Here is a 25,211-nt window from a genome sequence, read left to right on the forward strand (position 1 = left end):
CAACTATCGGGGTCAATATTCAACCGCAGTGATTTCTACGAATTCGTTGAAGAAAACTTCTCTCCCCGGTTGCATCGCACTGAGTTCTGCGTCGATGACGTACAGCCGATTGCGATGCGAAGCGTATTGGCAGCGTCAAGATTAATCTCGTGTCCCGTCACTGGCATACGTGATACCTTGAAGAGGAAAAACAAAATGATATATAAAAGCAACAAGAATTTGTGTCTGTTTCGTGTAAAACTATCGCACACATCCGAATACATCGATACACTATTTTATCTGAAAATAGAAAGCAACTCCTTCGAAGCATCACCTTTAATTACTAAATTTCGGAGCTGCGCCGCTGCAAACTCAATTTTAAATTACGATCTTTATAGTATCGAAGTACTCGATCGAGTTGATAATTTAACGAAATTAATTAACGTTCATTTCAAAACTAAAACTATTTTTTTCAAATTCCAACGAATTATTATTTCAAGAGTGACTTCAAAGGCATGAACGAAACATTTGTGGGCGATACCGAAACAGAATCAACCTCCCATTATCGTGATTAGAATAAACTCTGAGGATTTTCAACTCTCTCAACTCTCGAGTGAAGTTTGATTTGGTATTAAAATCGAACGTCAAAACCACGATGACGGTCGAAATATTTGTAAAAATCCACACAGTGGATTTCGTCGGGACCCGAAACTCTCTTGTTAACCGATAAATTCTTAATCTATTTGTGGGAGGGAGAGAAAAGGCGAGAGGGGGGCCACTTAAGTTGGAAGGAGGGAGAAACACCTTTTCGTGATTGCATGCTTACGGCATGTGAAATAGTGTCCAAATTACAGGTCAGAAGGTGTGTAATTCGACGATACGTTTGGAAGACTTTGCTCTTGGCGAGCTGAAAAAAAAATATAACAATGAAAAATAAAATAAAAATAAAAACTAAAGAGGAGCGCGAAGTATCAAAACAGACGTTGCACCCACTCCTTTGCACGAGATAACGCCCGGTCGCACTTCAAAAGCACCGATACCTTTTCATACTCTTTCTCTTCTTCGTGCGAAAATTGTGTACGAAAAAATGTTGAGCTTGAGAAATACCGAAACCCCTCGGACCTCGGAGCCTCAATTCAAATTTCTGTAAAAGTGCTAATTGCCTCTTTTATTCACGAAATAATCCTCTCCGGACGTATTTCGATCAATATTTTACACCCAAATGTACAATTTTGACATTTCCTTCCCTATCTTCGCTCAGGCTGGCAAAAGTCCTAATGTCTGCAAACAGATTTGCGCCGCTTCCGCCTTTGCCTGCTTCTTGTTTGGACTCGCCACTGTTGGCTTGTATTCTATGCCGTTTACTTTCACCTGTAACAAAACGTGTTTCGCGTTACAGTCGAAGCTCAACCTTTTACAATTTTAATTTCAAATTTTTCATCGATTGCGAAGGTAATTGTGTGACAGAAAAAGAAACGGAACGGTGAGACACAGGCTTTTCGAAATGTTACCCGTTCGCGCAACATAAAAAAAGTACGATTGTGGCACGGCTTGCTTGAAAAACTGCCATGAAAAAAATCCGTCGAATCAAAGTTATCTTTGATTTCGTAGGAAACCCAAAAATCTTCAAAACCAATTGCCTTCAATGAGGCACATTGTAATCGATTGTTGAAAAAGTGTGTTTGTAACGATGAAAAACTTTTTTTCCTTTACTCGAAGAATTGGACGGAGAAGATTTGAATTATTCGTGTTCAAACTGTTTCGTTTAATTCTCCCATCAACGAACGAATTATAGAATGAAATGGAGAATTGATGGATCGTGTCAAATAAAATAATCCAACGTACTTTAAAAAGAAAATTTTTCTTATGATCCGGACCACACTCGAAACACAATTCGTAGACGGGAGCTCCGAATTTTCGTTTCGAACAATATTCACCCAGCAGAGAAACTGGATGTTTTCCTGAAAGATGAAAAAATGATGTTTATTCCACACCAATAATTTGAGCCATTTTATAATCAATCTTTTATCGATATTTATGACGATGCCCAAAGCTCAGTATATTTTGGCCCAAAAAATACCTTCGAGAGTTTTGATTACGGGTACAACAGGTTTTTGAATTTTTCCAACTTTTTGACCAACGTCCTGTTCGCTGACTAGTCCCCTTTTGTCGAGTTTAACTTCAAGTTGTAAAGGAACGAGGGTACCCTCTTTGTTTTTTCCTAAACCTTCGCCTGGTCGCCAGCCCATTTTTTGGAGTAACGCCATTCCCATTCCACCGGAAACCGGTGCAGCCGTGACTAATTGATCCTGTACAAAGTGAAGTAATTAATTTGAGCACAGAGAGTTTAAAATTCCGATAACTGTTGGGAGGAGAACGATTTTTTCGCGTGTCGATTGTTACACTTGATTACACTCGATGAGTCATTTTTTACATGGACGTCAGATAAGAACTGAGCAAGGACTGATTGTCGAAAACTGTCGTTATCGTTACAAGAAAATCGATTTGGTCGAATGAGTTTCGTTATGAGAGCTGCTTCCATCGTTATTTCAACGTGTAATTTGCAAAAATATTAACCAGAAAAAAATAAGATGGAAAGAAAAGCAGAGCATGGGATTGAGGAGTTAGAATGAGGGAAGGCATTTTCGAAAGTGTCGGATACGATTCACTTATTATTCAAGTAACTGGATGGCAAATACTCACCAATTTAAATCATAAATCGATCATCGGGCTGCCGGTGTCATATCTTCAATGATGGAGATACATGCCTGTAACAAATTCTCAGGTGGAACTAGACTGATGCTAAATATCGTAGCCTCCTACATTTTTCATCTTTCCCCATAACTTTTTGAGTGTTATTCTCCCAGTACGAGGAATCAAATGTAGAAATCCGATCTGCGAGCTAACGATAATTAGCAATAGTCTCACAGGAGGATCGGTGGTCAGTGGAGCTTGGTTCTCTGTGTATTCAATCGCTCGGAAGTTAACGAATATAAATGTAAAATTGTTCAATGCTCCAGGCCACGTCGATCCAATGTCCGCGCAGGCACAGAATCCACCTCTGTTTAGAGAAGTGGTCTGTGCCTACGACACAGTCTCATCGAGACCAAAGATCTTTCGAAGATCCTCTCACGACGGTCTTGTACGAGACTGTACCTGAAAACTTGTTACAGGCACACACACATTCACACGGTTCGATGTACAAATGAACTTTGCTCTCAGGACCCTCAAACATCGTGGGATCTCTCTTTTGCACCATGAATTCTTCAATGTTCTTCCGAAAAACGAGTTTTCCTATTACTGATTATTTTTCCTTCGTTTTTGACAAAAATCTTGCAATACAGTAAGCTCGGAATTTGTTGAGTTCAAAAATAAACGTCAATTTGTTGAGATTCATTTGTGAACTTGAGTTGAGCTCCAAAATCCGATTAAAAAATGTCTTCATTTGATTTGAGGCTTTGTTCGAAACTCAAGTTCACTTTTGGTATCATGACTCTTGGGCAACTCTTTGCACACTTTTCATTTTGTAAAAATTCTATGAAACAGTGCAAACGGATACTGTACGTCACAAATGTGACAAATGCTGTACAATACTGTACGTCACATCGTGATTATTTTTTTTAGTACTTATTTGTGGAATCAGTAATTGGAAAACTCGTAAGAAAGAGTTCTCGTGCCTCTAGACTCGTTTTGTTATACCCCATTTTATGGATTTTCTGACGTTACCTTACGTGCCCAGGCTTGATAGCCCGAATGAAGTTCAGCCGGTGACAAGACTTTCACACCAGTACTACCAGTGAACTGACCTGGCATCTGCTTACTTTCTGCCCAGTTTTTCATCTGGTTGAAATGTGAATTGAAAAATTAACTTCTTTAGCCAACGGCAATGGGTTCAATTGAATTCACAGAATCCTCATTCAATAGGATTCAATGAATAAAAATTGGAAAAAAAGAAAATTACTCCGTTCTGGGCGTGATACATCGAACTCAGAGCTTCGACGTCTTGAGGATTCTCCCGCAATCTTCTCATCGCTGCGAGCCTTTGAGAAACGATAGATCCAATGTCGACAGGCTGGAATTCGAGGAGTATTTTATTCGAAAGTTTTACGAATTCTCTTTAAGTAAACTTAAGAACAGAAGGGAAGAAAAATTTTTTCACGAACGAACCTCGACTGCAGGAGCCGGCGGAAAAACTTGAGGTTGTGCTGCAGGCATTACTGTTTGTACTGTCACTGGCGCCGGAACGGGAAGTGGAGCCGGAACTGGCAAAGGTGCTGGCGGAGCTGGGGCGAGTGGAGGCAAAATGGCAAAAGTTTGTTGCACAGGTTTGCTGATAGCGGGCACAAAAGTTTTTTTCGGCTCGGGTTTCTTCGGCACGACTGGTATCCATTCGCTCTCTGCGAAAATATCAAATTTTTGTTAAAATGTGCAAGGATTCAAATTGATTATTGAGAGCGAATGAAAAAATAATCACCAGTTTTTCTGTGGTGTTGACCACTCGAAACGGGGAATTTCAACGTCAGTTGCGTCGACGATTCCGCAGTCTTTTCTTGGAAAGTCTTGTTCGGAAGTTGTTTCGCATCCTGCATACATTTTCATTCATCAATGCAATTTCATTTGGGCTTTTCGAAAATAGTTTTATCCATCGAATCTATGTGTCACAGATATTTTTTTGGCTTTTTAGATAGATTTACAAACCTTAATGTTCATGATTATTGAAGTAGGTCGTTCGCGCAATATAAATGGATGATGGAATCCTTTTTCCGAACTGTTCCCATCGTCGTCCGATGATATACTCGATAATTCACCAAGAGCTTCAGATTTTGACAAAGACTTACAGAAGTCTAAAAACAAGAACATAAAACGTCACATTTCTCTTTCCTGTATGTTGAAAATATCACGACAATCAGTTTCTTCTCTAAGGTTTTTTTCAGTTCCAAACTATAATTCACCTGTAAGTTCGTCCACACTTTTTCCACCCGCTTGTATAGCTGCGATAGCTTTGTCCTGCTGGGCCAAAGGCAGAGCTCCTTGCTTGATCATGTTTATTGCATTTCGTCGTGCGATTTCTAATAATTTTTTTTTGTCTATCTCTATTCTTTCTCTGTGGAAACGAATTCATAATAAATCTTCAATACAGCTGTTATATATAATAAACAAGTAATGTGAAAAGACTAGTTTAGCGAATTGGCAAACAAAAATAGGATCGATGAACTTACTTTCTCTCTTTACTTCTGCTACGAGTTCTTCCATACTTGTCCCAATATTTATCATCGCTTCGATTCCCATAATCATCCGGGTCGTCTTTGTTATATTTTCTTCGATCTCGACTCCTGCCTCCACGTTTGTCAGCACTGCGATCTCGTCTCTCGTGGCTCCTTCGCCGACTATCCCGTCCGCCACTACGACTCCGGCGATGACTCGAAGGATCATGGATTTTGTGTTCATGCGATTCACTGCGACGCTCGTTCATTCTGTGTCTGGACTCTTTGTTACCGACGCGATGATCTCTACTCGCTTTGTTTCTGGAGTCTCGAGTTTCACGAGCCTCTGACTTTTTTGATTTACTAAATTTCTTTTTCTCCTTCTCTTTGAGAATGAGCCTCAAATCTGTTTTCATCACTCCAGCGGAACCAGGGCTCACAGTTCTATTTCGTTTTCTATAAGACGGACTATGAACTGGTGAATCGCTTGGCGAATCTCCTCCGAGAGGTGGTGTAGGGCTCAGAGTTGGTGTTCGATTGTACGAACTGCTATCAGAGATTTCACCGTCCTCCATTCTTGCTGCTTTCTCTTTTTCCCTTGTCTCTATTTCTTTCACCGTTTCATTGTAGACAGTGCTATTTTTCAAATCCTTTATCAATATTTTGGTTTGGAGCTGTTGTTTCCCCTTTTCTACCATCAAAAACAAAAGACTCTTACCATACTTTTTTCATAATGTTCTCATACTTTACTATAAAACTCAATGGCTGATATGCTACCAACATGGTCATTCCATTTGTATTTTTTTACCATGTGCCTTTAAGGATCAATATCTCGTCAAAAATCTTACCAAATAGTCTGGGAATCCCTGCCTCTTCGTCATCTTCCTCATCCCGTACTTTTTTTAGTACCGAAGGCAATTTTGGGCTCCCAGGATTCTCTGAACTAACAGTTTTTGTCCCAAAATCTGTATTGAAAAGCTTTGCATGGACATACTCAACAGCCAATTTTTTTTCATCTTCCGGTTCTTTCTTACATTCCACCAAAGACATGGATTCAGTTTTGAGTTTTTTAGCCCTCTGTACATTGGAATCAGATTCATCGCTCGAATGAGGAGAATGTTTTCTTTTTGATTTTTTCTTGTGTTTCTTTTTTTTCTTTATGCCTGTTGACAGTAAAAAATAAAAATCACAGATATAAATAAATAAATAAAAAGAATTTCAATTTCATTTGTTGTCTTACCAGCATTTTCATCGCTGTCACTTTCAGAAGAATTGTGTTTGCTCTTCTTTTTGTGTTTCTTGTCCTTATGCTTGTGTTTTTTTTTGCTCTTCTTTTTCTTTTTTCCCTGCGTTGATTTGTTATCGTCGTTATCCTCTTCAGGATCTTTATCAACAACCGGCGATGCAATACCTTCGTCAGCATCGAACGTACTGAATAATTCTGTTAATATTTCATTCGATGATTTTTCAGGCAAACCCGGCTCTTGCTTTATTTTCACTGCCTCTACTCCTACTTTTGTTATTAAATTTGCTATGTCAAAGAGATCAGCCATTGTTAAACGTAATCTTTGTTAATGCTTGATATACTGTGTTTGAATACAACGCGATGAGACCCTGATGAGACCACTGAATCAAAACGATTCGAACTCCCAATTCAAGTGATCCGAGACTAGAGAGAGGTTAGGAAATCATACTTGATACTATACTCTTCGTTCGTCATTCAAATTGGCCATTTCACCGCATGGATCGCTATCATCGCATTCGTACTCATTTTCGAATCAACCACGAAAAAGAGTAGAATTAGAAAATGATTGTCAGATCGCAATAATAATGTATCCAAAATTTCGAACTGTAGAACTAGAAAACTGATTGCCAAATTTCGAGCAGGAATTTCACACAGAGCGTCATCTCCAATTTATAAAATATCGTTATTGTTATGATATTCAGATCAGCTTATCATCAGTAGGTTATGAAAAATATTAAAAAAAAAAATTAAACGCCAAAAATATCAATAAAGTACTGAAAAAAATAGTTTTTTGGAAAATGTAGCAGTAAATAAAAAAGATTACTCGAAAAATATTAAAATGCGCTGGAAATCCTTTGGAGGGAAGTATTTTAATGCCAAAACGAAGCTGTGCGACAAATTTAGTTTAAAGTTTTGAAAGCTCATCCGAACCTCGAATTGAGCTTCATTCATATAATGAAAATTTTTTAAAAATATCACACCAGCTGGAACATTCCAACTCAATCTTTCCGCTCTACATATTCGGCACGTGTTTTTTTAATATTATAACAAAGTTTTCGAAGCATGCTTCAAGGTTAAATAGATAATGAGTGAAAAAATGTACAGGAAAAGTGAGCGATAAAAGACTTCGAACCGATATTCTTTTGTCCATATACACAGTCATTCTTTGCACAACGGGGATCGCTATCACGTGTAAGATCGAATTGGATATCGACAAGCGACAAACACGTAATAGGCTTGTCGGCATCGAATTCGATCGTACGTAAGCGCGTGCGCACTAAAGACCGCTTGTGCCAATTCAAGTCAGAAAAGAATAGTTTTTTATTGCGATTCGACTTTTTCCAGCTGAGAATTCTTCGCACGTGAAAAAAATGCCAAATTCATTATAACTTAACCTTTCTGTGGAACAAATCCGTTGGGCAGCATTGAATAGAAAAGTTTCGCATTTTTTTGCATTCTTTGTCAGGTCCACTGCCCTGATTATTATTATCAGTTCATGAAACGTGCAAGAAATCTTCCTGAAATCTTCCTCTACCGTGTGATTTGTCTTTAGTACGTTCGTGTTTTTTTTGTGAACGTAAATTTTGTTAAAAAAAAACTTCTGGACATGATTGTTGAATCTAGCAAAAAGGATAATCCTCTGCTGACGTATATAGATCGATTGCCAGGCCCGAATCGTATATTCATAAAAACCAACTGTCTACACAGAAAACAGAGTATAGAAATTCAACTGATCGTGAATACTCAATTAAATTCATCGTTACTATTATATACAACACGTAATATCACATATCTAAGCACTTGGAAAAATAAAAAAAAATTCTCTTCACTCGTTATACGAACAATTGGGTTCAACGGTGATATCGGCTGCAATTTTATTTTTTCACATTGAAAGATTTTGCTACGGTTATGAAATTACTTGATCGAATGCTGGGCTTGCCAGATGAATATCGAATCTTCCAACCGATGAATAGCGATAATAATTGATATTAACTGTTTGTGTACAAAGTCTGTCCAAAAAATTGAGGTTAAGAAAAAGCTGCGATCCCGAGAATTATATATCCGAACAATTTGTAGGCAGCGTTCGCAAATCAAGCGTCACATTTTTTCCGTCGACATCGAATGATCGTATGCTTGTCTGATAATGAGATTCTCCCACTACCCATTTTTCTCCTGCTTCAAATTAATTTGAGAATACTTTTGACGAATATACACTTTGAGTTGTTTTTTCAAATAGACAGTAGGCTAAGGTACGCTTACGTTATATTCTAAGCAAATAAAATGTACGACGAACAGACGCAGATCCTCAATAAAAAGCCAGGGACATCGATACCTGTGTCACAGTTGCTAAAATTTTTGAAATGAGCACACGACGAAAAATGGCTCGAATTATTCGGTGGTCCGTAATATTTGCACTGTTGTTCGTAGTCAGTGGTACGTACCAAAATAAAAACAAAATTAAATTCAACACCATTGTCGCAACCAGAGTTAAAATTGCGTGTAAAAATCTTTTTTCAGCGTCTGAATTCGATGAAGACGAAGCCGAAGACAAAAATCCTGTGGTCGTGCGTATACGAAATGAAAACAAATAATTTTAGGTTATTGTCTTGCCATAGCTGCGTTGACGCGTTTTAACTTTTCCGTTACTTCGAAGTTCGAACGCGCGTGAAAAAGGGGGCGTAACAGAATCTGAGCTCCTTTATCGGAAATATCCTCGTGTGAAAAAAAAATATAAACAAAGCACGAAACAACGCTCTGGCGAGACAATGCCCTTGAAGATGTGAGAAAGTTGAGTCGTTTCATAATTCAATTATTTTCATCCAGATACCACTCCAATCAACCATCGTTTCTCCCGAAATCTTCAACGTAACAGCAGATGCTAAAAAACTAAGGGAAGCATTGAACAACCCCTCTAATTTCTTGGATACACTGCTGTCTCTTTTCACAAAACGCACCTCCGTACAGCGCGAAAAGATTATTTACAAAATTAATCAATTATATGGAAACGAAGTATTGTTTAAGGTACTGCTGCCTCTGACGTCCAGTGAAGAATTCAAAGATGTCATGTCTGCAGTATTATCGTCACCCATAATACTGTACTCGATGGAATTGAACGAAGCCCTTTACTATAGCGATGAATATACGATTCTTGAAGTTTTGCTCTCCATGGACAAACGTACTCGTGATGCAACCTTCGAAGAATACGAATCTCGTAAGTGTCAATGCTGAAATATTAAATCCTCGAAACATTATTCGAGGAAAAAAAAAATTTTTTCTCATCCAACTCGAACTGAACCAAACTTTTTATCATTGAGTTCGCGCGAAATGTTACTTTATCATACACCGCATTCGCTTTCGTTATCAAAAAACGAAGAGGCTATGGCGCGTGTACGATTGAATTTTTATATTGCTCGCACGAGGAAAATTTTATGCTAAATAGCAGATCGCCTCTATTGAAATAAATCGAACGGTGCCACAGTTGTTTAAACGAGTGGGGCGATATCGAACTATTTTTTATGACTATGAAATTTAACAGATTATGATACGACGTTCATGGAACAATTCAACCAAATGAACACCACGAACGAGTTCAAGGAAATCGTTTACATTCTTTGCAATGTAAGAATCGGTATCATCATTTTTTGAATTTTATATATTACAGTTGTTAGAAAAATTACATTTTTTTTCATCTCAGACTTGAAATATTTCTTGAACAATAATTTTCAGGACACAAGAGACGAGAGTTTCGTCGTAGATCAAGAAAATGCAGTGAACGTTGCCAAAGTATTGGTAGGTCCAACAATTTATGAAAAAATTCATTTCGAATGATCATAATGACGTGAAATCGAAATTTTAAGGTCAACTCTTAATGAGAGACGCACGAGGATGATTCAAAAGTGAATTTCAACATATTTCCAATTCCCATTTTTCTGTTCTTCACTGCAGGTGGGGATGTTGGAAGGCCCTGAAGAGGCGAATTTGACGTTACTCAATTCAATTTTGTTGGAAACAAATGCTGCACAATTACAAACGATAAATCGTGAATATATGAAACTCACGGAGCACACAATCAGAGCAGCGGTGGATGAAAAATTTCCGGGATTAAATGGAGACTTCTATGACATTATTGGTATATGAACTGAATAAGATAAAAAAACTGATTTTCACCCCAATATTGATGATTGACAATAACGAATCTTTCAAACAGTCAGATTCATCATAAATCCGCATAGATATTTCGCCGACGTATTGAACGATGCGATAGACGAGGATGACCTCGATTTGCCAACGATCACTCGCATTATCATTGGAAGGTCCGAAATTGACCTTGGTACCATAATAATGTACTATTATCGTAGGTACTCGCGTTTTTTGGCGGACGATTTGTCGGTAAGGACAGTTTTATATAATAATAATCATTATTATTATTATTATTATTATTATTATTATTATTATTATTATTATTATTATTATTATTATTCCAAAAGCCCTGATGTATTTTCCCAAAGTTTTTCAATATTCCAGCAAGGAAAATTCTATTCGCCGATTATTTTCTCACTGGTACAATATTTTCGAAAAAAAGTTATAAATTGGATTGAAACATTACAGTATATCTTTGACGGCTACTACCTAAAGCTGTTGCTCGGGTTCCTCGGCTATTACATCGACAGCTAGAACACGTCATTGGAGTGGAAATTTCGACGGGAGTGCGTGGACCAGTGAAGATGAAAAAACGATGAAGATTCTGTGAAGATGTTTCAGGAATAGCGATCGATGCTTTTCAACTCTTCTTCGAGCCCAGATTCTGTAGTTTTTGAAAAAACTCGATGCAAGAAAACCAATCGATGTAATTTTTAAGCAAATCCACCAGTCTCTTTTCTTCTATTTTTAGTTACAATATTTTTGTCTGCACGAGTGTATAACATAATCGGTAGTTTTAAAACCTGGCGATGCGGGGAGGGGAATGGAGCAGTGAGCAGGATATTCGAACGATACGTGAATGAATCGAAAGGTGTGTGTGTGTGTGTGTGTGTGTCGAGTGCACGGGATCAGAGACCCCCTCTGGGCTTCAGCGTTCCCACGAGAAAGGAATGTGGCTAAGGGCTGACCAAACTGGTTGCGCTGTTGCTATATAAACTCAGGACACGACGTTATACCGGTTGCTTCGAGTGAGCGTTTTTTCCTCTCCTTTTTTCCCAGCTTTTCTTATTTCTTTTCGACGATCATTGTTTTTCTCTCTTTTTTCTTCAATTCCTACGTTCTCCGGCGTACTTGAAGAAAAAGCAAAGAGCAGGAATGCGCGCTCGTTTCGAAGGGCACAACGCCGTACAGTTGCTCTTCGTTCTCTTTTCCTGGGGATAAATATTTCTGCTGCTGCTGCTGCTGGTATATCCTGCAAAGTACTTGAGCACTGGAACGGAAGAAAATCAATGTTCGAAAGTTTAAAATGGAAAAAGGTTGCTGAAAATCCTCGGAGCATCGTCGCTCAATGACAAAACACGCTCTTATTATTTGACAGTTTATTTCAACTTATAATATTGTACATTTTCTTATATATAGAAAATGCTTAGCGAAAATAATGAATTAAAATAATATTGAACATAAACGAAAAAAAATCGAAGAAAATGACGAAAAATTGTGATTTTCGCTAAGCCTTTATGAAAATGCTATACAATGTGTGTGTGTGTGTGTGAGTGTGGGGGGAGGTTTTTGTACGATGTTGAGGAGCATCGTGATACAGCAAAAAACATATCGTCCGGGCCAAAAAATTCAATTAAAAGCCCCTCTCTGTCTCTTTCGTTTCCCTCCATGTAAAAAACGTGCCAATATCGAATCTCGAGGGTTCTCAATATCAACGATTATTCTTCAGCCATTTTTTATCGATTTTCCATCAGTTTCCCGACAAAGCCGGTCGTTCCACCTTCCAGCAAATTTAAACGTGACGTATAAGAGCATTTTTGAAGCTTTGTGTCTGGAAACTTCGTTAAAAGCCTGTAAAAGCTTTTAGGAGCAATTAACCTGAGCAAGCTTCATTGAAAGTCTGTAAAAGCCTTTCGATCTCCAAATCGAATAAGTCCGAAAAAACACAGCAACGAGCTTCAGTTAAAATTGGCAAGAAGATGGAGAAATTGGTTGAAAAATTCCTTTTTTTCGATGCTTTTCAGTTTCGTTTTCACTCATATACGTTGATGCGAACCACTCGACAGTCGCGCACCAATAGAGGTCTGCGACAAATTTCATCAAATAAAACAAACAAACAAAAAATTGTCTCTTTTTATTTCGCATAAGATTTTCCGGTTTATATTCTTTCTAAAATTTCTTATTCTGCCCCAATTGCATATTCTTATCGATCTATTCTAGCTTTTCGTATCAAACGTTCTTTGCTCTTGAACGAATCGATCGTTTTTTTTTTTTCAGAACGTATAATTTTGACACGTTCTTCTTTACACATCGATTTTTGAGCTCTCTCAGCTATAATTACAAGTGTTTTCTCATCACGAGACGACAATAGTATAATTTTTGTATATATATGTGGGTGTGTACGTGTGTGTATGTAAAAGCTGGCCCGGACGATAGAGAAACTAGATTTATTGATATGATTCTGCAATCTATTTATTTACGTGTCCAACAATTGTTTCGCAGTTACCTATCTCATTAAAAATCTATTTATTATTTAAAATAAACGAAAAATAAAAAATAAACAAAGAAAAGAAGAAAAAATCGTGGGGGGAGAGAAGAGAATTTTCGGCAGTTTCTCGGCCGTTCGAGCAGGTTTCATTCTTATTTTGTTTCTTTCTCCCAAATTGTAAATACGCTAACCCTAACCCCCATGAATATGATTATAACTGATGTACGATTTGTTTTTCGAGTGAGTTTATCAAAATTCGTCAAAAGTGAAGGATCCTTTTTATCTTTGTTTCTGGAGCGATCATCACTTTTCCACGTTTCGTTATTCCGTGGGGAATTAAAAAAGAAATTTGTTTTTTTTTTTTTTTTTTTTAAATGCAACAAAATCGAGTACGAATGTACGTGTGTGTTTTATAGTTGCAGCTACATTCCGCGTCAATTAACGATTTTCGTAGTTTGAAAACCCTCTTGAAAGCTCAAAGTGAGAAATCGCATATTTTTTATCGTTTATCTCGCGGGGCTTGAGAATGTTATTCGAATAAAATGATGTATTTTGTCCTCCAAAGCACTTTAAGATTATCGGTAGCAACATGGGATATCGAATCTTCGTAATCTTTCGCTCTCTCTTACAATTTTTTTGTTTTGAGTCAGTCGCAGTTGCTTTATAAAACCATGTTTTGCCGTTTTTGTTCTTCTTCGAATGGAGCCTTATCAGATCGGAGGCCCCGCAGTAGTTCAGTCGAAATAATTGTTTTTCCATGAAAATTATGAAACAATCTGTCGATATTTCTACTCTCGTTTCTTTCAGCTTATTCACCGAACATACACTTTCGACAGAAACTTTGAATCAGCGCTTTACTGTGTGTGCTTATCTCGTTTTTCTCATTTTTTCTTTCCCCTCCTCCTTAACGTGTCCACTGTACAATATATATCGAATACTATTAATTCGTAATTACACGAAGTACAAAGTACGCTTGAAAAGAAATTTCTTCTCCTGTTCTCCCCTGATTATCCATATGTTTTTACCGAAATATTCAGAATATAGATAATAAAAAAATATACAGATATAAAAAATGGACAAAGACTCAATAGATTTCGGAACATTTGCCATTTTTATTCAATTTTCATCTATTACCCCTGTTTTTCAAACTCTCTTCATTTTCTCGCTTATCTGCGAATTTTAACGATCGCCCACTTATGATCATTTGCTGAGTAATACTGGATATGACTAGACATCATGTAAAGTTGCTATTTAACTTTATTTTTTTATTTTTCGTATTTTGTCTTTCTCGTTACTCGTTTTTTTTTTCGACAAAATGATTCTTCCTCGAGAATCGAATATTTTTTAATTTCTTTAAATAATCGAGTTTCTTTTCGCGTGTGTGCGTGTGTGAGTTCAATAATAAACGACGAATTTGAGATTACGCAAATAGCAACGTCACGGTTGCGAATATGAGCGACGAATTTAAGGCTCTGTTCTATCAGGCTCAGTATACGAAAGGGGAACGAAATATAGAGTCGAAGGTTCGCACGTTTTTGAGACGGTCGTTCGACTGAACGAAAAAAGCGTTTTATCTTTTTCACATCCCACGCTCTTCCCCGTTAGTATTAGCGATGGGGAAGAATGACGCGAGAAAAAACAGATCATCCCCTAAATTCGTGCTCGTATTCGCAAACCGGTATGCTCCATGAGTCATGTCATTCAGCTTGTTTCGTTTTCTCCCTAAATTTTGAAAAAAAAAAAAGAAAAAAAAAAGAAAAAAAAACGCCATGTTTGCTACCTTAAATAAAGCGCATGGGGCGCGAATCGACGACGCTGGATTGTTCGGGTTAAACGGGGCTCTCATTAATGTTCAATCTACGTTTTGAAATTGAAGCGTTTTGTTTGTTTATTAAATTTAAACGATTCTCTCGACAATCGTGTTTTCTTTTAGAATTTATAAGAAAATTAAATTTGTTGACGTTTAAAGTAAATAACCTAGGGCACTCCGGGACCCTACTATGAGAAAAATGCACGCACGGTCATCGAGACCGATTGTCGACAAAGGGCGCACGTAACCATACCTGGCGCACACTTGACACAAGATACCATGTGGCCGCAGGGCAAAAATACGACCCCCAATTCCTCGCCGTAACATATTTTACAGAGACGCGCATCGTCGATTGGCTTCTTCGCGTTCTCCTGCGACGTCGTACCAGCTTCGACCTTTTGCGGACTCGATTTTTCATCCACTGTTGCACTTCTCGATCCTTCAACCAGGCTGTTGACGCTGGTGCTGCTGCTCTGAGCGCTCGGACCCGCGTTGCTCGATTTTTCACCATCTTTCTCCTTTTCCGAGCTCACTTTTGGCTCGACCTTCTTTATATAACTCGGCAAATTCATTTGCATTGTTTCCTGTTGAAGCAGAAAGGGACAGAAAAGAAAAGTTCATTAGAAAATTTGCTCACTTTCGAAAATTACAGTTTTTTGCCAGTTTTTTTTATTGTTGTTACTTGTTTTTTTGAAACGTATTGATCAAACAACCGTTGATTGAACTGAATATATCAGCTGGGGAATGGATTTTCAGTGATCAATTGAATATTTGATTGATCACAAATCATAACTACCTCGTTGGAAGGCAGCGAAATGGTCTGACCGGTGACGGTGTTGACGTATGCCTGTCCTTTCACCATAAGGAGATAATAACATTTGGAAAACCATTGTGCATGTTGTTCCCACGGATCATCGGTAGGCTCCCAGTCTTTAAGACCTCCCCCGCAGTGATAACAAATAGTTTGATCACTTCTGCCGGTGTACCAGAAGCCAGCATCGGCGAGGCACTCTTTAGTTTGTGGCATAGATTTTGGCCATGATTTGAAAGTACTTAGTCTGGCGTCGTAACTGGCATACTCCGGATGAGCCGGTCCTTTGGGTCGACCGATTCCTAGAGAGCCCAATTTAGCTGTGCTTGGCAGGGGAATATCGGACGATGCGGTGTGACAATCCGGCACAGAACCCGGTCTATATTCGATTCCATAAGGGCCGCAGACGTCGTGACCTCGTGGTCTTGGCTGTGGTATAGAATTTGGATTTTCACCAATGGGCACGTTTCCGCATGGAATTTTTCTTATGAAACGACATTGTTCTTGCCATCTTTGATGCTCCGTCATTGGATTGTCACCTTCTACCCATCCACCGATATCCACTTTGCACTCAAAACATTTAGCTTTGTCACCCTCGCCGGTATAGTAAAAACCAGCTGCTGCCATTTTAGCTGGATCCAAAAACGGCACCGGCCATGTTGAATAACTTCTCAGTCTGACCTCCTCCATACGATAATCACGGTTATCCACTTCGTCTACCGTTGCTACCAGCTGAGAACGTGGTGAAAACAACGGAGAACGATTCGTCGGCACTATCGACTGCTTCATGGAACTAATATTATCTCGCAGGTCGCAGTGCTCTATGATATCCGTCATTTTATCGTTTTTCACGGTACTCTCTCTCAACCTCTTGTTCTCTTCATGTATATGATGCTCTTCGCCTCCTTCCCTTGAAGGCTGCAAGCAAGCAGAAAACACCATTCATTGCACATCTCTTATACTTATTAAGAATTTTAAATCTCAGAATTTGCAATTCTAATTTAGAGTTCACGATTCAACAATAAAATGGTAACTTTTGTTGCACGGCCACTGCAAAGTGTCAAAATATTTTCAAAAGTTGACAGCATTTGATATTTGATGTTTTTAAAGATTATTTACAATACAATTCGGGAATATATTTCGCACAGTATTACAAAATACAAAGCTTCTAGTCACAGACTAATAGAACAATTTTCGCACTCAAATACAAAGATTCAGTTAGATCTGTTACGATTTTCAATAACGTTGAGCGTCAAAATTAACAGGGAAACGAAGTTGCTACGATGGCGCGCAGTTTTATTTTTCGTTATTGTACGAAAAAAACGAAAAGCTTAAAACCACGATTTATGAATGAAAGGCACTCGACTATTTTTTACCACATACTTCCGCACTTTGATGTAGAGCAGAGGAGATAACAAAACAAAAAATGCGAAGAAATGGATAAAATTCTACGTTATCACTTGTTTAATTTTTATCGTACAATGACCGGAAATTTTCATTTGTCGAATCGTTGGAAATGCGTGACATCATGCAATAAAAGTAAATGACAGACGATTATTGCTAATGTATGATTGATCGGTAAGGTTGTTGAAGGAGAAAAATAGATAATAAAATAACACTAACACATCTATCGATAATCATGGTTCACTGTGTGATGATTTATTTCTCGTACACGTGATTTCAAAAATAAGAAATGGAAAAAAACACTGGTATACACGGACGCGAATGTGCGCTGCGGAATGTTTTGATACTTTTGATACGCTTTGCGTCGTCAACAACAAAGTCGTAGAAGAAGCGACATCTGGCGCGAAAAACTCTTGGATATAGCCGCGTCACGAAAACACGCCTCATTAGCCTATGAAATTAGGAAGTTCCCAATTGTTTCGCAACTGTCAAGAGAACAACACGTGTTGAGAAAAAACTACAGTCGCAATTCAGATACCACGAGAGTATAAATTTGGTATACAGAGAAGCACAAAAAACTCACTTTTCGTTTATTATGAAAATAATTGAGAGAACGTACAGAGTCGGAAATGAAATTTTAAAAACTATTGAACAGTGTAATGTTTTTCAAATTCCATGTTTTTGTTCGAATACACAATTCGCGCACTGAACTTATTTTAATCGATTACGCGTGTGCCCGGACGGAAATACCGAAATGAAGTCTCATCGACGGATAGTTTTTCTACTACGCGGACGGCGCTCTGACGGGAAAAGAGAGCGATGGAAGAAAAACGAGACAGAGAATGGGAGTGAAAGAGATAAAAGATATCCCGTAGTTCCCAGAACGGCAGGGCACTCGAGAAACTCTGAGAAGCGACCTCGTGGTCACAATCGTGGCTCGTATTCACAGTCCTGCCCCACAGCTGTACACAGCTCGTTCACCCGCCTATGTGTGTGTCCATGTCAATGTATGAACGCGCGCAACGTTGCCGCTTGTACGCCGAGTTTCCCATGGCCCCGTATTTTTTTCCCACTACGATCTCTTGTTACTCTTCGTATCTACAGTTCATTTCCGATTAGCGCGAAGGTCGAAAGTCGAAGTTTTCGTTCTTGTGATTGTTTCAAACTTCGAACTTTTTCTATTCGGACATTTTTGAAATATTGTTCATAAGCGAAATAAAATGTACGAATCTAACGGGCCATTTATCTGCTCGCGTCAGCGTCATCAATATGCGGCAAGTTTGAGAAACCGAAATTTTCATGTTGCCCCAGAAATTCTTCAACGATCAAATTCAAATAATCTGTATTAATACTTTTTTACCAGAAAAAATCAACGTGCGTTTGCTATCGTTGAGTAGCACAAGACAATGGGAGTGGTGCACTCGATCAGAAATATCCGAGCTAGCAAAAGGGACATAAATATTGAGAGTCTACTGTACAATGACAACACAGCTCTCCGGCAGCCACATCGCGGTCGGAGTCCACGTTGAGCGCTCCCTTCCCTAGGGGATTTTAGTACACAGTCCGTACGAGTCGCACGAGCGGTACGATGAATTCTCATTCCCCCCACTCGGAGAGACCATAGGAATGCGCGCGGGTCTCCGGGTAATTATTGTCTGGATATATTCCGAGCCAACATTGCGAATACTCCGGTGAGAATTTGAAATTCACATTGAACGAGAAAAATAAAGTAAAAAAATCGTAAAATTTGCTTTGGTTCAACGGCCCGAAATAGCAAGCAAATATAAGTAAGCGACGGAGTAGTAAGAGAAGTAGATGAATGAAGGCATCAAAGCTTAATATTAAGGCTTTCGGTCCCCTTCGTTAGGCGAATCATGATTATTCGCAATAAACATGATAAGCGCGTTGGACAGCTAGAGAAAACGGCGAGTCGCGATTTCTGCGTCGAATTTCCAAAAAAGGCCACGAAGCGCTGATTCACGCGTTCGTGTTGTGATCGCCTTCCCACGAGTATTCCCATATACAATAAAAAAAATCCTTCCAAGTGTATATAAATATAAAAAAAGAGCACGCGGAGTGGCTTAAAATAAAGAAGACGTAATAGTTCGAACAGTTCGTTTTCTAGGCTCGATGTACAGCCTTATAACGAAGCATTGAATAAGCGCCTCAACACATATACATATCGACATCCCGATTCTAAAGACCACACAGTTTCTAGGCGCTCGTGTAAAGGAGCGATCGATACACAGGCTGGGCTTTCATGAATGACGTAGCTTTAATCTGTGCCATTTGCGACGCAAGAGGAAAAAATAAAAAGCAATCCTACCCGTTTTTGGGAGCGTCTGTTCTCCGCGTCAATTCTTCACGTGGGAGTCAATGTATTCTATAATACGCGTATATATACGTGAGTTGATGGGATTCGAGAACATGCTCGTGGCTCTTGAAGTTTTAAACATTCGTGTGCGCGTATAGATATATATCGCGAAACAGTAATCTTTATTTGAACTTTCACATGTTTTTTTGTCTCTCTTTCGCATTCCCTCCCCTCTCTCTCCTTTCCTCCCTCCCGCGGTCCTCACAAACGAGCCGGCAACGTCGCACAACGGAAGTGGGCACGTAAGCAAGATACAGATATGTATCGCGTTGTGTGTCCCGCAGTACAAAGCCCGTTGGCTGTTCTTTGTGCTATAATGCCAGACGGCAGCAAGGAGAAGCGAGCAGGACTCTCTTTTCGGTTTTCAACAGGAAGCCACTTTCGAAAAGATAAACTATACGTATGGAGATATATTATCGTGCATGGATATATATGTGAGCTCGATGTTGAGGAAGAATGAAAAAAATAAGGAAAAATAAAGAATAAACAGATCCGTTTTGAAGGTTATGTGCTGAAAAAACGTAAATTACAGTCTGCCTTCGGCCTCATTTTTCATACGAAACAAAAAACTGCTGAAATTTTTCGACTGGGTTGTTTGCGCGTGATATCGCATAGTCGCCCGAGGAGCGTCTTTGTATTCGATTGTAATGCTTTTTTTCCAGTTGTCTTATCTAACGAGGTTTTCAACATCTCGAAAAGTAGAGGATATAAAAATAATCTCTTTTATTGACATACACTTCGAGACAATCTCGCTCGAGCCTTACACATGTCCTTGGTATACGCGTATTTCGCAGGATCCGCGCGGGACTTGTCTTTTTTCAATTCCATATGTTGGCACGATCTTATCGGAATGATCTTGTGAATAAAAATATAGATAAACGAAGCGACAGTGCAGTGCCGACGCGAAAGAAAAAATTACGAGCGAGGGAATTTTTCGTCGCGTTGTAGATTTTTATTCTCGGAAATCTCGGTGATAACGAGACGATGACGCTGACGTTTGGATCGAAGTCGAGAAAAATGAAGGAAAAAAAGATTTGTGATTCTCCAATTTTTACGCTCGACGAGCTATTTGTGTCGGTTTTGAATAAGTACGAATTGCAAACAGGAAAGGAATAGAAATTAGAGGATTGGAAATGTTTTTCCCCCCGTTCATTTCGTTAGACTCGAGGCGGTGAAGATTCAAAAGGTAACCGAGTGTTCGTAATTTAATGTACGTTTCGATGACGTGGGATGAGAGCAGCCTTTATAGATCGAAGCGAACAAAATGAATTTTGTCTTTCAACGTACCGTTACGCCCTCTCGTTGACGCTTCGTTTTTGTTTTCTTCTTAAATTCCGAATAAATAGAATAAACTTGTATAATGTACAATCCTTGTTTGTCACGTAACACACGTTCAAACGTAAATATGTAAAAAAATTGAACGAATACAAAGGAACACACACACGGAAGAACTAGTAGACACGTTTTATTGTTGAACGAATATATTACGCGCGATTAGCGAAATGAGTTTAGTTGCGCACGTATTTTAGGAGTTACGAGTTACTTTTCACAAGGTTATCTTGTCGTTGTTATATGTGTGTGATTTTTATTTTAATTTGGAAAAGAAAAAAAAAAGAAATATTATAACGAACGGACACTGCCGTGTAACACTGAGAACGCAAGCATTTCACTTCGTTACAGACAACGAGCGGCCTCTGCAATGGCCGATGATCGTTGGCTCGGCGTATTATAAGTACAAAACTAAAATACAGTCAGGCGTCGTCGCGAGAAGATAGAAGGCCGCGGGGAAAGGCCGTCAGCCGTAACGAAATAACAAAAATAAATATACACTATATATTCCACAAATACAATCGGTATTTTATTTACACAAGCAGCTCGAAACAATCGCACGATTATCACATTATTCGGAGGAATAATTCTCCGTCGCTTTCCAGTTAGAAAACAACGGCGAGGAGGGGGAAAAAACAAACAAAGAAATAACACGAGACTTCCAAGGAGTTTTCGAAAACGAAAGTCTCCCGGCAAAAACACTACGTGTTTATATTATTTTCGAATGATTTTGGGGGTAGGACGAATTCTAAGGTACGCGGGCTCCACTATGAGCCGACCGACTGGCTCCTCAGATTATTGTTTAAATCGTATGGAAAGGGAGGCCCTTTTTCCTCGTTGCGAAGGCTTCCAACCGATCGATAAACCCCCGGACACAGCCCAACGGGGGTAATTCTCCGACATTTCCACGTTGCGCAGTTTTTACTGCGACGTTTCATCCAATTTTCGATTTTTCCGTCTCCCGGCCTCCCCGTACATTGTCTTGAAAAGTTTTAAGAATCTTGGAAAAATCAAATTTTTAGACAAAGCCTAAAAACTTCACGTGACGAACGCCTGAGCTCCCCTCAAAGCAAAATCCTCTGCCGCTAACTTTTCGGTTAAAAAATCAGCCGGCGTTTTCGAGCAGCAAGCTTGTTCGTAAGAAACATCTGCTCCAAAGATTTCGTTTTTTTCTTCATCCTTTTTTCATTATATATAAAAACCTAATGCATCAAAAGCATGGCAAAGCCCTAGGCGTCGCGTAGTACAAAGTAGCGGCGCTAGTGTCCTGACATGGCTGCCGGCGTTTCGGAAATGCGAAAGTATCGCGACGAATTGTTCATGTTCATTTGACAGGCGCGAAACCAAGGGTTCGCACACTTATTGGCAATCGCAGCGAGCACGCAATAGCCGGAAAGTCGTTAGGAAAATGATGACTCTTCTGCGGGAATAAGCGGGGCTTAACCTGTGATTTTCCTTTTTTTCGTACGTATCTCGCTTCGCACAAATTGCGCTCATTTCGCTCGCACGCTACATATGTTCGTGCAAATCAGCAGTTTTATTTTCTTTGTGGGCAAGGAAGGGATGCTATCGTAAGTGTGGCCTCTGCGGGTGACGAATCGTCGGGACATGCGTTTGCAATCAGACTGGCGACGAAATGCCGAAAAAAAAACGTTTTCGAGCAAACAACTTTTCTATGCTTGTGTCAGTATAAGCTGCAAAAACAATAGGTCGTCGAATTCATATCGGGATATTCAGCGCCTTGTTTTCATCTTTTCCTGCAAATTTCCCAGAGAATTAACTGGCACAGCGAGAACTAACCTCAAATATTAAAGTGTCACGCGCCAAAAAACGGTTTTCCGTTCAAACTGTATAGTCGTGCGTTCAGGCATGCGCAGATCGGAGAGAAAAGAAGGAAGGATTCGCCTCATCATTTCTGTGCCGAAAGGGGTTGGGGGTCGTTAAGATCTTTATATGGGACGAGCATGGGAGTCAGCGTTCCAGTGTTATTTTATTTCAATTGCACCAATAGATTATCATGCACGCGCATACGGGATTGTCGTCTCAGTCGATGGCGCCTCTTTGGATTTCACGTTGGTCGCTTTGCACATGTGTACAAATACACATTTGTTTGGTTATAACCTTTCGTTTTGAACGAATGTTTTATAAAAATATAATTCAGCATGAAAAAATAATGAAATCGAAAGTGAAATTTAACCGGATCCACGTTAGAACAGAGTTCAATATATAACTTGTTTATCTCTGGACCACGTTTGAGTCACGGACGCTAACGTCAATTCTGAGAATTGTGTTGATGAAACGCAACAAACGTGACCGTTCTCGCACATCGCTATAAGCTGTTTGCTTTACATTTCTTTTTTTCCGAACACCCTCGTTCGCTCATCGACGATTATATATACACCCACGTGCTCGCCTTGAACATTCGTTTAAGGATTATTTTCAACCTGCATCCGTCGGAATATCTCAGTTTTTATCATCAGTAATCGATCCATTACGTAACTTTTGAGAATAGTTTTTACACTAATGTCTGACGGGAAACATTCGAAACCAGAGACTTCTTTTTGTTTTAGACAATTTCTAGGTTTTCTTTTATTGAAATGAGAATCTCGGATTGAGAAAAAATTGTTCGAGCGTGAGATTTTGCGAGGGATTCGCAGGTTCAAGACTTCGCGGAACGATTGCGAGTTGCGGTGCGTGTAAATCATCGTCCAAAACGTGGGCTCATCGCACAGCTGTCACTTACCGTGGAACTGCGTTTTATTTGACATGTGTACCTTTCGAAGCGCAATTTCAACGAAAATATGCGAAAACACGAGCCCCGAAGAAGCAGCAATATTGCCCCTGCTAATTTAACCAAGAATCTATAAAATAAGCAAAGAACGCGTTCGAACCGCGCTCGCAACGCCACCGTGTTGCGCGCTCGGTGAACGTGCAATATGGAGGACACCCTAAAATCCGGCGCTGTCGTCAGCCGGCGGCGTTCTTATCTGTTTGTCTAGACGGGTGAGTTATAGCGGGCAGAACGCGGGTCATTACTAATTTTTTTTAAGCAGCAAATGACACCGCATCTGCGTTCCGAATGAAGGTTGAGGAGGCCTTTGAAACGAGAAAACGATCTTTCCGGACTAATTTCAAACGGAGAAAACGCCAGATTGTTTTGGACTCTACGGTGCAAACACATCGAAACATAACCGTCAAATGACGTTAACAAAAAATTCTAAATACTTCTCAATATGGCAAAATAATAATTTGTCCTTAAAACTGTCACTTTGAATGGTTGAATGGAGAGCTGACAATCAGTGCGCAGTTTAGCACAATTTTTCGATAAAAATTACGTTTTTTTATCATCTCTAGTATTTTGAAGCTGTCGGTGAGCCTAGAAGCCTGCCAATCTTCAAAAGAGTGAACATTTGACAGTTTCGTGTGCGAAACGTCCACTTTTTGGCAGCAGTTGTTTTCCTACGTGGTTGAAAATTAAAGTTTGAAAAAATCTGAGTAAAATCGAAGTTCGTTGACAAAGAAATATCAGTGCCTTGGGGGGGGGGGGGGGGGGGGGGAAAAAAACGTAATTTTTGCCTGCCAATGGTTGGCCCTAGCACTGAGTCATAAATCCAATTTTCATCGTGAAGGAAAGACTCACGTTTTCTCGAAATAGTTTCTCCATTTAAATGTTCCTGTTTACCGAAACCCACGACGATGAATACGAGAACTAACAATCTCGAGTTCGTTCGAATTTTTTCAATAAGAAAAGTTGCTTCGCGTTATCGACGAACGTGTTGAATCGTTGCTCGTTTAAAATATCACAATCACGGTTCTCGTCGCCCGGCATATACGACATTGAAATATTTGTATGATCCATCACCGGGTGGTCGGCGAAAAGTGACGACAGCTCTTTTAAATGCACACGATTAATCAGTGACTCACGTTCTTACGAATGTTTTCCATCTCCCTTCGTTCACTTGGCATTTCTGCACAAAATCGTTTAACTCGTTGAAATAACTAAAAAACGGAGTTTTGAGCACTAAAAAAATCGCATAATAAAATTTATCACTTCGCGTGATTGAAGCTCCCAAGGCCTAACTCATTGACTCGAAGTTGCTCGAAGACGAGCCAACCGCCCGGCGATTCATCGTCCGTTGATTTTCTACTATCGAATAAACGACGAGATAAATTCCGTTTATATATTCGCCCTTCGATCGTCGTACGACAATTCTCGATTTCACTTTATCAGAATTCGTGATAAAAGCCATCGAAACGATCGGTTTATCGGTCGATAAGTCGCCGCGACGGCGCAACCCAATCGACGCCTTTTTCTCATGACTTTCCACCACTTCCTGGTGCCTCCTTTTTTATTCGCAGTTAAAGGGGGCAAAAAGGAGAATCGACGGAGTGAGCTACGACAAAAAAAATAGATAAATCATGAGAA

At 39.4% G+C, this 25,211-nt stretch overlaps 3 protein-coding genes across 10 annotated transcripts; 1 reads left to right on the plus strand and 2 right to left on the minus strand.

Moving 5' to 3' along the window:
* Positions 1-1,128: 1,128 nt before the first annotated feature.
* Son (Son RNA binding protein) lies at positions 1,129-7,036 on the minus strand. 3 transcript variants are annotated; one of them, XM_043424060.1, is made up of 12 exons: positions 6,424-6,984; positions 6,032-6,346; positions 5,199-5,874; positions 4,932-5,083; positions 4,678-4,823; positions 4,454-4,562; positions 4,147-4,376; positions 3,941-4,051; positions 3,706-3,819; positions 2,060-2,288; positions 1,825-1,940; positions 1,129-1,350 (listed from the first exon to the last, which is right to left on the minus strand). In XM_043424060.1, exons 1-12 carry the CDS (start codon positions 6,734-6,736, stop codon positions 1,237-1,239), a joined length of 2,625 nt encoding a protein of 874 aa, XP_043279995.1. In that variant the 5' UTR covers positions 6,737-6,984; the 3' UTR covers positions 1,129-1,236. The 3 variants fall into 3 exon arrangements, with proteins under 3 accessions (XP_043279995.1, XP_043279998.1, XP_043279997.1); XM_043424062.1 differs by lacking the exons at positions 1,129-1,350; positions 1,825-1,940 and adding an exon at positions 2,683-2,747 and having other exon boundaries at positions 2,154-2,288; positions 6,424-7,034; XM_043424063.1 differs by lacking the exons at positions 1,129-1,350; positions 1,825-1,940 and having other exon boundaries at positions 2,059-2,747; positions 6,424-7,036.
* On the plus strand, positions 6,846-13,433 carry LOC122413613 (annexin A13-like). Of its 2 annotated transcripts, XM_043424072.1 has the most exons (9): positions 6,846-6,862; positions 8,725-8,862; positions 8,947-8,993; positions 9,253-9,640; positions 9,965-10,047; positions 10,156-10,218; positions 10,375-10,558; positions 10,637-10,818; positions 11,038-13,433. In XM_043424072.1, the coding sequence occupies exons 2-9, from the start codon at positions 8,790-8,792 to the stop codon at positions 11,101-11,103; spliced, it is 1,086 nt and encodes a 361-aa protein (XP_043280007.1). In that variant the 5' UTR covers positions 6,846-6,862; positions 8,725-8,789; the 3' UTR covers positions 11,104-13,433. The 2 variants fall into 2 exon arrangements, with proteins under 2 accessions (XP_043280007.1, XP_043280006.1); XM_043424071.1 differs by lacking the exon at positions 6,846-6,862 and having other exon boundaries at positions 7,401-8,862.
* Positions 11,934-24,919, minus strand: LOC122413611 (baculoviral IAP repeat-containing protein 7-B-like). 5 transcript variants are annotated; one of them, XM_043424066.1, is made up of 3 exons: positions 24,710-24,919; positions 15,664-16,596; positions 11,934-15,451 (listed from the first exon to the last, which is right to left on the minus strand). In XM_043424066.1, the coding sequence occupies exons 1-3, from the start codon at positions 24,749-24,751 to the stop codon at positions 15,056-15,058; spliced, it is 1,371 nt and encodes a 456-aa protein (XP_043280001.1). In that variant the 5' UTR covers positions 24,752-24,919; the 3' UTR covers positions 11,934-15,055. The 5 variants fall into 5 exon arrangements, with proteins under 5 accessions (XP_043280001.1, XP_043280002.1, XP_043280004.1 ...); XM_043424067.1 differs by lacking the exon at positions 24,710-24,919 and adding an exon at positions 24,426-24,600; XM_043424069.1 differs by lacking the exon at positions 24,710-24,919 and adding an exon at positions 20,744-21,584.
* Between the last annotated feature and the right edge of the window lie 292 nt (positions 24,920-25,211).

The sequence above is a fragment of the Venturia canescens genome, chromosome 7, assembly GCF_019457755.1.
Source record: "Venturia canescens isolate UGA chromosome 7, ASM1945775v1, whole genome shotgun sequence".
Taxonomy (NCBI): domain Eukaryota; kingdom Metazoa; phylum Arthropoda; class Insecta; order Hymenoptera; family Ichneumonidae; genus Venturia; species Venturia canescens.